At 53.6% G+C, this 16,683-nt stretch overlaps 1 protein-coding gene across 1 annotated transcript in view; it reads right to left on the reverse strand.

The window, feature by feature from the left end:
- LOC130030609 (probable tubulin polyglutamylase TTLL9) overlaps positions 1 to 16,683 on the reverse strand; it is a 48,424-nt gene that overhangs the window by 10,624 nt on the left and 21,117 nt on the right. Inside the window, exons 6-9 of the mRNA XM_056121941.1 lie at positions 5,584 to 5,652; positions 4,078 to 4,168; positions 2,768 to 2,808; positions 2,039 to 2,126 (exon numbers count right to left, since the gene is read on the reverse strand). Of these exons, the coding sequence (XP_055977916.1) occupies positions 2,039 to 2,126; positions 2,768 to 2,808; positions 4,078 to 4,168; positions 5,584 to 5,652 (289 nt within the window). The remainder of the gene's footprint in view (positions 1 to 2,038; positions 2,127 to 2,767; positions 2,809 to 4,077; positions 4,169 to 5,583; positions 5,653 to 16,683) is intronic.

Genomic DNA, 16,683 nt, shown 5'->3' on the forward strand with positions numbered 1-16,683 from the left:
ATGCTAATAAAAAATGACAGCATAAGAGTGAGGTCCTCTCAGTGCCTGGAGAGACACTTTCAAATCTGGGATAGTATGTGTGTGTGGTGGTGGGGGGGGGGGAATAGGGGTCCCTCTGGGCCAGACACTGTTCTACGTGCTTTACAGGGCATCACTGAATTTTAAATAAACTCAAGGTGATAAACAACAGCACAAAGTAAATGAATTCAGTGGCTTCTACTGGGCAAGATAAATACTTGCTTGAATCATAAAAACAAACATCCTGGACATGCCCAAATTGGCAAAATACCATAAGGCAACTCATGAAAAATCCTCTAGAGGGCCAGTCCTGTCCTACGCTTGGGGCAGTACAGGGGAGCTCAGGGCCAGGGGGTTGGGAGGTGCCTGCCCTGCCTGGGGTCCCCAGTCCCAGCAAGCCCCCTTCCCCTCTCCCCAAAGGCTGGCCATCAGGTCCTGCTGTCTTGTCCCTTAGTACTTCTGAGTTGTCTGCACCTATTCTCTTGACGCTTAAGTCTAAAAATCTTTTTAAAAACAACAACGATGTTTATATTTTGAGCAGATAATACATTCACTGGGTTCCAAAGTGAAAAGGCTCAGAAATGTACATAGGAAAGGGGCTGGAGCAGCGGGTAGGGCATTTGCCTTGCATGCAGCCGCCTGGGGCTTGATCTCCAGCATCCCATATGGCGCCCTGAGCACCACCAGGAGTAATTCCTGAGTTGCAGAGGCAGGAGGAACCCCTGAGTATTTGCCGGGTGTGGCCCCCAAACCAAAACAAACATAAAAGAAATGTACATAGGATATCATTTCTTCCTCGGCCTGTCCTCACCAACCTGTTTCTCCTCAACAGCACCTTCTCTTCCCATCTCTGGTACTTCCTTCTAGAGATGCCAGCACAGAAATACAGACACAGAGGAGTGCCCAAAGGGCTGGAGGGATCGCGTGTCCGAGACCCCAGACCTCACCCCGGTGCCTCACATCCCTCCCTACCTGGTGTGGCCTGGTGTGGCACTGTGGCTCTCAGGAGCACTACTGGGTCTGAACTCTGACTTGTGGTGCTGCCCTGAGCATCACTAGGAGTGGGTCCTAGACACCCCCAACACTTGCTGAAAACCCCCCCAAAACACAGTGATGCAACTTTACCCCCCATTTGTGAGGGTTCCACCCAGCGTGCTTAGAGGGTCGTGTGGCGCTGGGGATGGAGCCAGGGCAGAAAGCCCCCGAGAGCCTGAGGCCATCTCCCCAGCCCCGAGACTGTGGGCATGGAAGGGCACATGCTCCCAGCAGAGTTCTAGACTGGGGGTGATTTTCCAACTGACTCAGGCATCTTGGAGTTGATTCCTATGCAGGCCTGGAGCTTCCCCGTCCTTTTCACAGCTGCTCAGTATTCCATTCCTTTGGTTCCTTCCCTCACAAACAGGTGGGCCACCTTCTCCCGCACACGGCTCCCGGGCCGGCTGAGTAGAAGGGTCCATCTGCCTTCTCGCTGGCCAAACTCCTCCCTCCCACTTCCACTCCACAGCAATGAACATCTGTCCCCAATGCCCCGCCCAGGGCTGGAGTGATAGTACAGCGGGTAGGGCATTTGCCCAATGCCCCACCCAGCATGCCAGCAGGCCGGGCCCTGCCAGTGTGCTGTGGGAACACAGCGTGCCCAGCATCGAGGAAGGCTCGTGAGACCATGTGCTTATTCTCCAGAGGGGCAGAATCCATCCCATCTTCAGAACACCAGTTGGTAGGAATGTAGGTGCACCCCCAATCTGACTAGTCATCAAGCAAAGCAGTGTGGGTGAGCAACTCTGAGCAGACAGATACTTTCCCCCTTGCGTCTCAGGGGAACCCTCCTGACCCCCAACACTTGAAGCTACCCAAGGGAGGGACCAGATCTGTCTCATTCACAGCCAGATCTGTGCCGGGACCAGAGGTCAGAACTCAGCGGACACTGTGGAATGGACAAGTTCTCCTGGGACTGAGGCGGGAGTGAGCAGGGGTCGGGTGGGGGGTGAGGGTGGGGAGGGCTTCAGGGTTCCCAGGATACAGTGGTCATCGATGCTACTCAGGGTGAAGCGGGTGTTGGAGAATCGGGCGAAGCCATCTCGGTACAGCCAGGCCCGCAGCGGGAGGTACTGTGTCGGGTGAGAGAGAGTAGGGAGTGGCCAGGTAAGCACATCCACACCTGCTGGCTGTGTACCTGCTCAGCCTCTGCCTGAATGCCCTTCCTCCCCACCTCACGCACCCCCCTCCAAGTCTCCTTCCCTTCTTCTTCCTCCTTAGGACCCAGCCCCAGGTCTGGCTATTTCCAAAGTTCCCCAGAGATGAGGGCTCAAGTCCTGACTACCCAATCTGCGGGCACCCATAACACATCCTGAAGTCTCTGGCACTGGTGAAAGGATGAGGAGTGATACGGTAATTCCCCGATCACCAGGGCAGGCTCTGGGTTCTCTCTGGACCGGAATCACAGTAGCCCCACCACTTGCCAGATGCGTGACCTTGGGCGAGTCACTTATCTCTAAAATGAGGAAAATCCTCAGCTTACCCACCCCCCAGCTATGGGGTGGACAGAATTGGATAAGACCTGCCCAACACCAGGGCAAAGTGGTGCTTTGGGTGGCGAGGGAGGGAGGGGCAGGTAAGGGATGCAGGTTCCGGGACAATTGGGAAGGCAATGCCCATGCTCCACTCTCAGACCCACCCGACTATCACCCAAACTCCTGACTCAGGCGTCCCCAGCACGGCTTCTGCACCTGACCTTCCTGGCAGGACTCACCGACATGACCAGCACGTACACTCGCAGGTCAAACTTGCGGCCTGTCGGACAAGGGGAGAATTAACGGGTGAGATGGAGTGGCTGCCCGGTGCCGCTGGGGACAGAGACATGAGTCCCCATGTACTCACCTGAGAGGAAAGCAGGGGGACTGGGAATGTGAGGGTCAAGATCGAGGCCAGGCTGGGACCCAGGATGACTGAGGGATGGGCAGGAACCGTGTGACTGGGGACATCGAGGGGCAAAAGGGGCAGGTGATGTCACCACTGAGGTCGGCGAGGGGTGGTGGTGCAGGTGACATGACCTTTGGGGAGTTTGTCCCCTAAGGGGACACCTCTGCAGGTGACACTGGGTGTGGAGGGGACGGGACAGGGCAGTGGATGTGGGATGAAGGGGACAGGGACCACAGGGCCCGGAGCAGCCTTGGGGAGAGAGGGAGTCAGAGTCTCCGACTTCTACCAAGCAGCCAGGGATGCGAGGGATGAGTCCGAAGGAAAGGAAGACAGGAGTTAGATTTTAATTCGGGGGCTGGAGGAAGTGCTTGAGGGTCCTGGGAGGCTCTCCTGGTGATGATCAGCAACTCAGACTATTTAATGTCTAGACCTAAGGATATGGAGCTCCTTGGATGTTGGGGTGCCAGGGAGAGGCGAGGGGGGAGTAACACGGTGCCAGGGATGGAAGCAGGGTTCTAGCAGACGCCCTAACTCCTATGCTGTCCCCCAGTCCCCAAGGGGCTGTGTGTATGTATGTGCGTGTGCATTTGTGTGTGCAGGTCTGTGTGTGCACATGCTTATGTATGTGTGTGTCTGTGTGCGTAGGTATGTGTGCCTGTGTTTCTGTGTTCATGTGTGTATATGTCTCTGTGTGTGGGTCTGTGTGTGCATGTATGTATGTGTGTCTGTGATTATGTGTGTGTGCATGCTTGAGTGTGTGTGTGTGTGTATGCATGTATGTATGTGTGTGTGTGAGCACTTTAGGGTCCAGGGTGTCAGGGCTCAGACAGGAACAGATAGCAAAGTCCCTGGGGGTAGTAGAAGTGACCCTAGGACTGCTTCCTGAGGAAGAACACAGCCTCAGGCAGAGAGAGGAGGCCACTGGCATTAATGCTGGCCAATGATGCCCCATTGAGTGCTTGGCTCCCTAAGAGGAAATCATCAGGGTCACACCCCTTCTCACATACTGCCTGCCAAGTCCATGCCCCTGAGGAGGAGAGAGAGTAGCACAGGACTGCCTGGTAGTGGACTGAGTTCAGGGCTGGGCCCCACCCGCTGACCGGTCACTCAGGAGAGAGCCGGTGGGAAGAGCCCTCTCACCTCCGATCAGGTAGGGGTTCTCGATGTAGCGCTGAGCCACATAGTTCTCCACAGTGACCTCGTCTTTCTGGTCATCGGTACATCTTGAGTCCTGGTTGTTGTAAGAATTCCGATCAATGTGGCTCGAGCCTTGTGTGGCTCCTTGGGGCATATGCTCGTATCCCTAAATCAGTCCTCGCTGGAAATGACCTGTGCTATCTGCGTTTCCCAGCGCCAGAGGGAGTGTGAGGAGGTCACGCAGCGGGTGCGGGATACCACTGGAGCCACACAGGCTGGTCTACAAACTGGGCAATTAAATTTTAGCTCAATCCCCATCGACCACATGTGACTGTTTACATTGAAACTGGAAAAGTGACAGGCAAGGATTAGCTGTGAGTGAAACAATCCGGTCCCACGAGGTCAGCTACTGTTTAACTCTGCTTATCCGTCATATTGGTGGGTGGATGGTTGGCAGGAGGTGGAGGGGGGGGGGGGGAGGGGGCAATGTTTAGGGAAACCGGTGATGAAAAGGTTCTGCAGATGGAAGTCCCAAAAGTCCCAGGGTTTCCCAGAACTACAAACATGTTCCCTGCCGTTGAGCTTTACAATAGGCTGGCAATGGCCTATTGTCAGTGATGTGCACTTGTCCTCTATATAAGCAAAGGGAAATGAAGACTTCGGTTCTCCCATCATCCAAGCGTTAGTTCCGGTGCTCAGCGTCAGCATGGGGTGGTGGTCTCCATGCCGGAGAACTCTTCCCATTGCTGTCAAACTGCTATAGGTTTGGGCAGCGAGTCCCCCCAACCGACCTTCCTCTCCCTCTTCTGCCAGCCTAGGCAGATGACTGTGCCCTCTCATGTTGTGCCCAGCACCCCGTCTGCAAAGGCCCTTCTTGGAAGAGACAGAGGTCCAAAGGCCCAAAGGCATGGGAAGGTCTTGCAGCCATGCAGCGGGATGGAGCGCTGAGCTGGGAACTTGCCATGTGGCTCCGGCTGCCCTGGACCCAGGCAGCCAGGCCTTGCCCAGGCCACCCTGTCTATTCACGTGGCTGCCCGAGGGATTGGCAGTGCTCATGGCTAGCTGGGCCTCCAGGCTGGTGAGCTTCTTGCCTGCAGTGCCCTGACAGTTTTACGGGAGGAATTGGACACCATGGGGGCGGGAATTCAGTCCTGAGCCCAGCCTAGGAGCTCCTGATTATCCTGCTGCCCCCGCCCAGAGGAGGACCAGGGAAGACCCGGGGAATGAGGGCGAGGTGCTCAGGCTTTAGGCATATGAACCCATCGCCTGCTCTAAAGGTGCTAGCACGGTCCCCAGTTTACTGGGGCACAGAGAGGTGAGTTAACTCGCCTAAGGGCAAACAGCTGTAAAAACTGCCCAGGTCAGGATCCGAACCGCTGCGCCTATGGGCGGCCCTGCAGGCAGAACTCTGCCATCTCTGGAGCTTTGAGGGCAGGAGCATAGTTTCCCTTGTCCCAGTGAGGACAGAGGAGTGTTCGGAAGGAGCAGGGAGCGGGGAGGCCAGCTCACCTTCCTCCAGTCCATGATGTCCTTCAGCTTCCGGAAGAGGAAGATGCCCTTTCCCTGGGAGCGGGCCACCTGGGGATGGAGTACAGAGCAGCGCTGGGCTCCATGCGGGCCTGGGTCACTCCCAGCATTTCTGGCGCTCCCCCCACCCCGACCCCCGCGCTGCACCCCCACTGCCACCTGAGGAACAGCCTAGAGCTGCCCTGCAGTAGACAAAGGTGCTGGGGAAGGGAGGGAGCAGGAGGGGAGGGCGAGACAGCTCCCTGCACGCACAAAGTCACACACGCGCATGAATAATCCAGAAGAGCAGACAATTAGAGCCCCCGTTTCAAACAGTCCTAGGGACTTATCATCCATTCTTTTTTTGGAAATCAATTTGCTTTCCTAATTAGGTTTTTGCTTTGGCTGACACTGAAGTCAGCCTGCCTCTCCCGGAGCCCAGCATGGATAATTTATAGCGTCCCAGAGGCAGGGGACATAGAGCATCTTTAGTCCTTGCCTAAGGCTGCCTGAGATCTCCACAGTGGTTGTCCGGCCTTGCACATCTGCTCGTGCCCCCGACGCACCCGGCCCAGGGCCCACTCCCCTGCAGGACTCAGCAGTGGTAGAGCGGCACTGACTAGGCGCCTCCTGGGTGTCAGGGCCTCAGGTTACCGCAGCAACCCAGCCGGCAGAGCCTAACCCGCGTGCTGTTAAGGTTTGCTAACCTGGGGCCAGAGCAACAGCACAGCACAGCTAGTTTTCCAATAGCTCAGAGCTGTGCAAGGGACGGAAATCGCAAAGATCACCCTGGGTCACCCCCAGTGAACAACACAAAGGCACTCGGCCTCATTAGTCTCCGGGGAAATGCAAATGAAAATCCTGCAGAGTGAGTGGCGAGAAATTTAGCCTGTGCACAGCCAACACTGGAGATAGACAAAAACGACTACTGGTGGGGATGGGGTGAACACAAGGCACTTCCGTTGCCACACCCTTGGTGGCAATGTACTGTAGCACTGTAGCACTGTCCTCCCATTATTCATCGATTTGCTCGAGCGGGCCCAGTAACGTCTCCATTGTGAGACTTGTTGTTACTGTGTTTGGCATATTGAATACATCACGGGTGGCTTGCCAGGCTTTGCCGTGCGGGCAAGATACTCTCAGTAGCTTGCCAAGCTTTCCGAGAGGGGCGGAGGAATTAAACTCGGGTTGGCCATGTTAGCTGCGTGCAAGGCAAACGCCCTACCCACTGTGCTATCCCCCAGCCCGTGGCAAGGTACATTGTTTGGAAATTATTTGACCATGTCCACTAACTGAACCTAGGCTCTCTGTGACCAGGTGATTCCTTTCCTTGGCCCCACATGCAATTCATGCACCATGGGCACCCAGGGCATGTAAAATAGTAACAATGATGGTCCTCATTCCCCTGACCCTGAAAGAGGCCCCAATATGCCATCGGGCTACAATAGCATGTGACAAGGACGAATGGAGACGTTACTGGCGCCTGCTCAAGCAAATCGATGAACAACAGGATGACAGTGACAGTTACAGTGGGCACCCAGGCATGTATAGAGATGTCCTCAGCAGGGGCTGGAGAGACAGTACAGTATGCAGGGCACTTGCTTTGCATACATCTCACCCAGGTCTGATCGCTGGCACTCCATATGGTCCCCTGAGCCCACCAGGAGTAATTCCTGAGCATCGAAAGGTGTGGCCCCCAAACAAATGAAAAAGAAAAAACAAAAACAAAAAGAAATGTCCTCAGTACCACAGTTCAAAAGAACAACTCTGAAACTTCCAAATGGATAAATCTTCACTCAGTGGAATAGCATACAGCTGTGATTATTATATACAATTTTACAATTTCCGCCTGTCACTATAAATGAATTACATGAACATAATGGGTTGGGTTTGGTTTGGGAGTGGGGTCACACCAGGCAATGTCCAGGGGCTACTCCTGGCTCTGTGCTCAGAGGTTGCTCCCTGTGGTGCTCTGGGGATGACTGAACTGGGCCTCCTGCATGCCAAATATGTGCTCCAAGCCCCACTGAGTTATCACTCCAACCCACGTGAACATAAGGGTGAGTGGGAGAAACCAGCTACCAGAGCCAGACGATGTGGTTCCAATTATATAAAGTACAAGACAGAGCAAAGCAGCCCAAGCTGGGGTGAACTGGCAGGAGTGAGTGGGAAGGGGCCCGAGAGGTGCCGCTGAGGGGTTAGCGGTGAGGGGTGCCACCTGAGGAGTTAACACTGAGGGATGCCACTGAGGGGTTAGCACTGAGGGGTTAGGGCTGATGGGTGCTGCTGAGGGGCTAGTGACGCCATCTCTGACTGGGTGCTGGTTACTTGGGTACACTCACTTTTTAAAAAGGCATCAACTGGTATGGTATCCTTATAATTTGTCATTTTTGTTTTATTAAACTTCAATTTAGTTTTTTAAGATATTATACTGAGGGGAGGGTGTTGTGGCCACATTCTGAAGTGCTTAGGGCTACTCCTGACTCTGGCAGTGCTCAGGGAATTCTATGTGGTGCCAGGAACTGAACCAGTATTTTTTTATTTTCCCTTCTTTTCAAAGGTTTTTGGGCCACACCCAACAGTGCTCAGGGATTACTCTTGGCTCCTGGCTCTGTACTCAGGAATTACTCCTGGCAGTGCTTGGGAGACCATGTGGGATGGCGGGCATCAAACCCAGGTCAGCAGCATACAAGGCAAAAACCCTACCCGCTGCACTATCGCACAGCCCCAAATGGAAGACTGTATTTTATTTAATTTATTTATTTATATATTTTTGCTTTTTGGGTGACACCCGGTGATGCACAGGGGTTACTCCTGGCCCTGCACTCAGGAGTTACTCCTGGCGGTGCTCAGGGGACCATATGGGATGTTGGGAATCGAACCCGGGTCGACTGTGTGCAAGGCAAACGCCCTACCCTCTGCACTATCACTCCAGCCCCCCAAATGGAAGACGTTTTTTTCTTTTTGGGTCACACCCAGCATTGCACAGGGGTTATTCCTGGCTCATGCACTCAGGAATTACGCCTGGCGGTGCTTGGGGGACCATATGGGATGCTGGGAATCGAATCTGGGTCGTCCGCGTGCAAGGCAAACGCCCTACCCACTGTGCTGTCATTCCAGTCCCCCAAATGGAAGACTTTTTAATCTAGAAATCTTCGTCGCTGTTGGCTGCCTGCCCTGGAGGCATTCCCTTCCTCTTCTTCAAGCAAACCTCACCATTTCCATGTCCCCATATGAGATGAGGAAGACCAGATACTTGCTTCTTATCCTCCCTGGCAACTAATGGAAACCAAGAGACCAGTATGGCCCATGAAATTGAAGCCCCATTTTTCTGGGGCTTCTGGAAAAGATTTTCCTCCTTGTTAAAAATATTAAAGGGAAAGGGCCAGAGACATAGTACATTGGGTTTTGGGTCACACCTGGCGATGCACAGAGGTTACTCCTGGCTCTGCACTCAGGAATTACTCCTGGCAGTACTCGGGGGACCATATGGGATGCTGAGAACCGAACTCGGGTCAGTAGCATACAAGGTAAACACCCTACCCGCTGTGCTATCACTCCAGCCCCGCCATCATACACTGGATAGGGCACTTGCCTGCAGTCAACTAGGATCAATCCCTGGCCCCACATATGGTCCTCCCAACGCCACTGGGAGTGACCCTCAGCACCCCTGGGTGTGTGGCCCCAAAGCCTCTATTTACGGGAAAGGGACACCAGAGAGATATTGCCGCAGGTGAGGGTGACCCAGGGCCAGCCCAGCACCACACATGGCCCATGGGTACTTCCAACCCACCAGGAGTGACACCTGAGAACAGCAAGAGTAAGCCCTGAGCAGGGTGTGGCCCCAAAACTGAACCAAACCAACAAACAAAAGTATATGTTAGCAAGAAAGAGAGTACACAAGTGTGTGTGTGTGGGGGGGGGCGGGATTTGCCCTTTTCTTGTCTCGGGAGGGTTTGGGGTGGTGTGTGTCCCAAACCCTCCTGAGACAAGGTGGTCAAGCCCCGGCTTTCCCACGTGCAAGGCAGGTGCCCTGGCACTGAGCCGCATCCTCGGCGGTCCCTGTCCTTCTTTCTCTAATGCTACCATCTCAGGGGTCAGGCCCGTCATCCCGACAGCTGCCTCACAGCACAGAGGAGACCAACTGATCTACCGCTCTGGGCGTAGGACGTCACTGAAAGGCCACTCTGGTCCAAAGCCGGCTTAGGAACCGACAGGCTGGCTAGCCGGCACCCCACGGGAAGAACCCTAAAGAGTGGGAAATAAACCTCCTGCCTGGTGAGATATCAGGCTGTTAAGATGAGAAATCATGTAGTAGCTCATTTTTCTTTATTGATTTTGTATCTTGGGGGCGGGGGAACCTTCTAAGTGGTACTCACGAGGCCCTGGGGCCCCTCCCAGTGATTCTCAACCAAACAGACCCACCGTTTAGTGCAAGAGTCCAAGGATGCTGGCTGGGTCCTGCAACTTCTGGGCCATCCTAGCAGAGCTCAGGGATCTCCAAAGACGTTCTTGGAGGTGCTTTGGAGTGGTGTGGAGAGGGTCTCTATGTCTGTACCAGTGATGCTGGATCAAATTAGGTGTGCCCACATACAGTTCCTTAAGCCAGGTACTCTCTCTCCTGCTCCTCGGGGTTTAAGTCTCAGTCATACAATGAAACATCCATACCTTCACCAGTGCCCATTATCCACCACCAAAATCCCCAGTATAGCCCCATCCCACACCCTTCCCCTATCTGTGGGGCAGATGATTTCCAAATTACTCTCTATATTTTGATTACATTCAACATTTAGACACCACACCCACCATTATTATTTGGGATTTTATCCCAACACTCAGATCTGCCGAAAAGGCAACAGTAGACAATTTGTTTTCTATTGCTGGTTATGAATAACGTATGATATTGCATGGCTGCAGTAGTGGCTGTGAGATTTTGAAATTCCGAAATTTTAACACTTAAATCTGGAGGAATTTCTTGCCAAAAACCTGCTGAACAAAACTCAAGATTTGTTCATGAGTCTCTGGGATCATGGCCATTAAGCAGCTTGCTCAGAGGCCAGAGAGGCCGTTTGTGGGAGGCGACTCGGGGTCTCGTTGGGGTGGAGAGGAAAGGGCTGGCTCCACCCCCATCCTGTGAGGCCCCACGTGTCTTGTCACTGCAGGCCCAAACCTGACTGTCCAATGGCCTCTGGAAGATGGCGGCCACCGAGCCGCCTAGGGGGAGCAGGTGGAGGGACAACACCCTTTCCCCCCTGGGGTGGCCCAGTGACAGTAACCTACTGTGGGGCCCAGACATATTTCTGCCAAAAGCCGCTGGGTTTCAAGATTTGTTTCTGAGTCTTTGGGATCGTGGCTGTTAAGTAGCTTGATCAGGAGCCAGAGAGGCCATTCATGGGCAGCGACTTGGAGTCTTGTTGGGATAGGGAGGAAAGGGCTAGCTCCACCCCCAACTCGTGAGGCCCCAACCTGACTGTCCAGTGGCCTCTGGAGGATGATGGCCACCAGGCCGCTAAGGGGAAATAAGCCAAGGCACAAAACCTATTCCCACCTGGGGTGGCCAATGCCGGTAGCCTACTGCAGGGACTGGACGCATTTCTACCAAAAGCCATTGGATTTCGAGATTTGTTTGAGTCTCTGGGATCATAGCCATTAAGCAGTTTGATCAGGAACCAGAGAGGCCATGCCTCCAATTACATAGCTGAGCCGGGGGTGGTTTGTGGGTGTGTCTCCCACATACCTAACTTTTGGCTGTTTACTTTCTTGGTAAATTTTGCCCCAAATTTTTGGGGTCTGGCCAAAGGCACAGCAGCAATTTGGGAGTATCTGGAAGTCTGAAGGCGCCATCAGGCTGCTGATGCACTCGCGTCACAGGTACAGATTGACTGCTGGCAGCACCATACCCCTCAGTTCCATATATTTTGTTCTCAACATTGCTGCCCACCCTCCTTCTTCAGAGATAATGCCCGAGTCCCTGCTCCCTACACCGGGAGAGCATTTAGGACCATCTCGACTCACCGTACCCACCAGAAATGACAGATAAATCCCAGTGCCAAGACACGAAAGGCAAGGCCACTTCCATGCATGCGGCTTTCTTTTTGAAGAGGCTCCCCCTGGGATGCCGCCCAAGCTGAGAGGCTCCCAGATGACCTGGGGAAGCCCCACGTGCAAGGCAACAGAGACGTCCAGTCCGGGACTCTGGCCGTGCTCCCAGCCACCAGCCGGCACCAGGCTGCCAGGCTGCCAGCAGAGCGAGCCAGTTTGGAAGCGAGGCCTCCGCCCCGGCATGGCTGCCCAGGAGATCTGGAGCAGCCCGAAGCATTCCCTGTCAAGGCCTGGAAGCGCCTCTCCAAATGGGAGGCCTTGAGCTGAATTCAGAATGGCTGAGTCTGGGGGTAGGTGGTGACTCCACAACACCAGAACACAAATGCCAGGGGGATGGTAGGTGTAACAATAGTGACACCTGCCGCTAATTCTTCTCCGATAGTTCCTCTGTGCCAGGCACACAGACTGCACTCATGGCCTCAGTAATGTGGAAAGAGCCTTAAAGGCCGGCAGCAGTGCTGTGTTCCCTTCCCAAAGAAAGAAACCAAGGTAAAGAGAGGCCACCATGGGCAGCTCCACAGTTCCCAGAGAATGCACCAGGTCCCAAAAAGAGCCGAGATCACCGGGAAGTCCCAGATGGGGTAGGTGCCACATCCCACCTCCTCCAGATGGAACCCCGGTGACCATGAGCCTCTACAAGCATAGCTCGAGTATGCGGGAACCAGGACTTTTACTCCAAACCGCGCGGCCTCGTAAGCCTATATATATATATATCTCCCTATATACAAAGTGATCAATGGAAAGTAAATCATCCAACGTTTCTCCCTGAAAATCAGGCTTAACTCTTATACAAACCACAACACCCAATAGGAGAGGGAGAACAAAAGGGAATGCCCTGCCACAGAGACAGGGTGGGATGGGGGGGGGTGAGGGGTGGGAGGGATACTGGGATCCGTGGTGGTGGGAAATGGTCACTGGTGGAGAGATGGGTATTCAAAATTAATTAGTTAATTAAAAAAAAAAAAGAGAGGCCACCACCAGCCGACAGTACTCGGCCAGTAGGTGGCATTCCATGGGAGTTGCACCCATGTTTCTCCTGGGCCCTCTGCAAAGGAATGAGGGGTACAGGAAATGACCCATGATGAATATGGGCTCCTTCTGGGAGTAACAGACTTCCTGGAGAATAAGGGAGGGGTGTATTTTGATGGACAGGGTGATAGGGTAGGGCTTTTGCCCTGCACGCGGCCGACCCAGGTTCGATTCCCCCATCCCTCTCGGAGAGCCTGGCAAGCTACTGAGAGTATCCTACCCGCACAGCAGAGCCTGGCAAGCTCCCGTGGCATTTTCGATATGCCAAAAACAGTAACAAGTCTCACAATGGAGATATTACTGGTGCCCGCTCGAGCAAATCAATGAACAATGGGAGGACAGTGCTACAGTGCAGTATTTTGATGTTGCTCTTTCTAATAAAAAATTAAGTGGTTTGGAGAACAGTTTATGAGTGGAAAAGCCACACTTGATTTTGGGTCCCCTGTGACGCCTCACCATGTGGAACTTGCGCTGTGGTGTTCCTCATGCCACAGATGTGGTGAGGGAGTCCACAGCAGACAACGAACTCTCTCCTCCCAGTCTACCGGGCCTCAACAGGATGCCCTTCTGGCTGTCTTGCCCTCTCTGAAGGTCTGAGCCCTCACAGAGGCCCGAGGCCCCAGCCCTGAGAGGAACATAGGTAGAGACTGAAGCAGGGGTTCCTGGAGGACTGGGGAGTCTTCTCTGAAAGGAGGACAAAGACCAGGTGTTCCTTTATTCCTGGGGCCAGTGGAGGTGTGAGGTGAAGCTAGGGAGCTGGCAGCCATGCTGTAACCAAGAGGAGGTCGAGGAAAATGGTGAGAATGTGAAGCCATTCCCTTCCATCACTCAAGGAAAATCCCCAGGGTTTGTCAACTCGAAGGAGAAAAAAAATGTTCAACTCGATTTTTCACTAACCCCTAATCAGGTCTCCACATGCCCTTCTACAAGAAATGCAGGCATTAATTCATAATCCTATTAGCCTTGCCCAGGGCTGCTCTCAAAGTAATGGGTATTTTCCATGACTTGGTCACAGTGTTGATACCTCTAGTACGGTTTATGGTTATTATTACAACTTTGAAATTGTAGTAACTGTTCATACTGCTATTATTAATTCTTTGGGGTGGGGACTCTCCCCAGAAGTGCTCCAGGGAGCCGGGGGAGTGAAACTTGGCCACGTGTGCTGAAGTTCCAGTGCCTGGAACAGGGAGGCAGGGCTGATCAGGGATAACTGGGGGTGCTTTGGGGGGACCATGTGATGGTGGGGATCTAAGTTGCTTCCACACGACAGGTCTGTGTTCTAGCCCCGAGCCATGCCCCTGGCCGCTAGTGGATCCTCTGTCACTATGAGTGAGAAGCACCTCTATATCCAGGGGAGGAAGAGGTTTTAGCCATTGGAAAAGAGGCCGCCAGCAGTGGGATCACACCCACTGGCCTCCAACACCAGGACACGGATTGGTGTTTTTGTTCCTGTTTTGTTTTGGGTTTGGGGGCCATACCAGGCAGTGCTGGGGGAACACAAGCAGGGCTGGGTATTAAATGGGATTCTGCTGCCTACAAGGCTTTGACCCCTGTGCTGTCTCTCCAGCCCTGCAGGACAGAGACTGACCAGGAGCAGCTCGGCTCCATGGGGCTCCCAGCCAATGGCTGAGGCATAAAGTCTGCGCCAGGGCCCCAGCTATAGGCACTCTGGCTTCAGGCCTGGCCAGCATGGCCTTTAGGCATGTCCAAGGGGGGGAGTCTAGCAGTTCTACCAGCCTTCCTCCCCTCTCCTCAGCCCCCAGCCCCTCAGCCCCTCAGTGTCTAGCCCCTCTTGTCAGTCGCTTTCTTCTGACCCTCTGTTCAGCCTCTCAGCCCCTCAACCCCTCTCCTCAGCCCCCCTCCTCACTCCTGGCTTCGCTGTCTGACAGCCTCACCCACTCCCTCCCATTATCTCTCACAGACAAAACTCTGGCAGGTTGAATCTTGCCTGGGCATCTGTTTCTCAGTGGACCCAGACTAACAGTTTGGTAACTGTTCTTCAATATGGTTGCTTTCCTTCAGAATCAAATTTTAATTATTTTTAGGCTTCTCAACACACTCTTCTGTGACTGGGCCCACATATTTCCCCAGATGCCCGAGGCCCCAGGCATGAAAACAGTTCAGAACCCCAGCCTTCTGGTTTAAGCGACTGTGGGTTGCGTGTGCTGTTAATTTGCTGCCCGAAGCAACCCAACTCCGAGATTTCCCTGAGAACATCTGAGGAGCGCTGACTGGAATAAACTCATGTGTTTTGAGACCCCCACCCCCACCCCGAAGCTGAACAATCCCACTGGTTGTCCGGGGCCCTCAACACTGAGGACACAAACGGACAGTCCAGCGTCTGCCTTCTTGCCACCTGAGGGGAGTCAGTGTGGTCCCCGTGATGCACATCCTGCTCCCTTTCCGTTGACCCAGACGCCCTGGGCTGGTGGGGGAGGAGAATGGCTGGGAGGGGAGAAGAGAGGACCAACGCCATTCCTACACCACATGGGACTCCTGGATGGGCTTGGTTCTTATATTCCCTGTGAGAGACAGCGGAGCCCAGAAATGAAGGGCTGGGGCTTCAGCCAGGGGGATATGAGGGGTTCCCCGAAGGGGGCATGGAAGGGACAACAAAGCTGCCTGTTCCTAAGTCCAAGTCGACCCCCACTTGCCCAGAACCCAAACTGAGAAGGTCAGAGAGAACAGGTAGATCTGTGTGGCCCAGCTTCCAAGTGAAACTCAGGGGCACGAAGTCTGCAGGGCGTAGAGACCCACCTCACAGGAAGAGCAGTTAGACTCCGGGGACAATCCACTTCTATTGAAAAACAAATTGGAGGGGCTGGAGTGATAGCACAGTGGGTAGGGCGTTTGCCTTGCATGCAGCCAACCCAGGTTCGATTCCCAGCATCCCATATGGTCCCCCAAGCACCGCCAGGAGTGATTCCTGAGTGCAGAGTCAGAAGTAAGCCCTGAGCATCGCTGTGTGTGACCCAAAAAGAAAAAAAAAAAGAAGAAAAACAAATTGGAGGGTGGGTGGTGAGATAGTATGGCAGATCGGGCACTTGCCTTGCATGTGGCCGACCCAGATTTGATCCCCAGGACCCCATATGGTCTCCTGAGCACCACCAGGAGTGACCCCTGAGCACAGAGTCAGGAGAAAGCCCTGAGCACTGCTGCATGTGGCCCCAAGTCCCTAAATCATTTAATCACTTAATCACTTAACTTCCCGTTACTCCTCGAGTTGCTCGAGCGGGCACCAGTAACGTCTCCATTTGTCCCTGTCGCGTGCTAGTGTAGCCCAATGGAATCTGTTCGCTCTGGGAACATGAAGAGCCTCAAACCGATCGTTCATGATCTTGACGAAGAAGTCTGACTATCTGGTAGGTGGGCGGCCACGCGGTCTTTTGACATCCCGTGGAATCCAGTCGGTAACACCTCTAGTCCAGCGGTCATCTTTAAATCTCATTACGTGACCAGCCCATCTGATTTTTGACACCTTGGCAAATGAGACAGCGTCCCTGATTCTTGATCATCGACGGATGTCAGAACTCCAGATTCGTTCTCTCATTTGAGTGAAACTTGATATTCCAAGCATAGCTCTTTCTATTCTTCTTTGGGAGACCTGAATAGCATTTTCATCCTGTTTGCGTAGGGCCCAGGTCTCTGAGGCATATGTTAATGCAGGAAGAACAGTGGAATCAAAGAGATGTGCCCGGAGCCGGAGGTTCTTCGTCCTCTTAGTTATTTCTTCGACGTTCTTGAAGCCATTCCAAGCCGCTCTCTTCCTCCTGCGCAGCTTGGGTGCCAGGTCATTTGTCATGTTGACTTCTCGACCTAGGTACACATAGCTGTTGCATTCAGAGATGGTCGTTCCATTGAGAGCTAATGGGGCATCAGGAACGAGGCTGTTTCTCATAAACATTGTCCTCGTAAGATTCAGCTGTAGTCCTACCTTTCCACACTCATGGTCAAAGTCGGCCAGCATTTGTG

Source organism: Sorex fumeus, unplaced genomic scaffold, assembly GCF_029834395.1.
Source record: "Sorex fumeus unplaced genomic scaffold, SorFum_2.1 ptg000044l, whole genome shotgun sequence".
Taxonomy (NCBI): Eukaryota; Metazoa; Chordata; class Mammalia; order Eulipotyphla; family Soricidae; genus Sorex; species Sorex fumeus.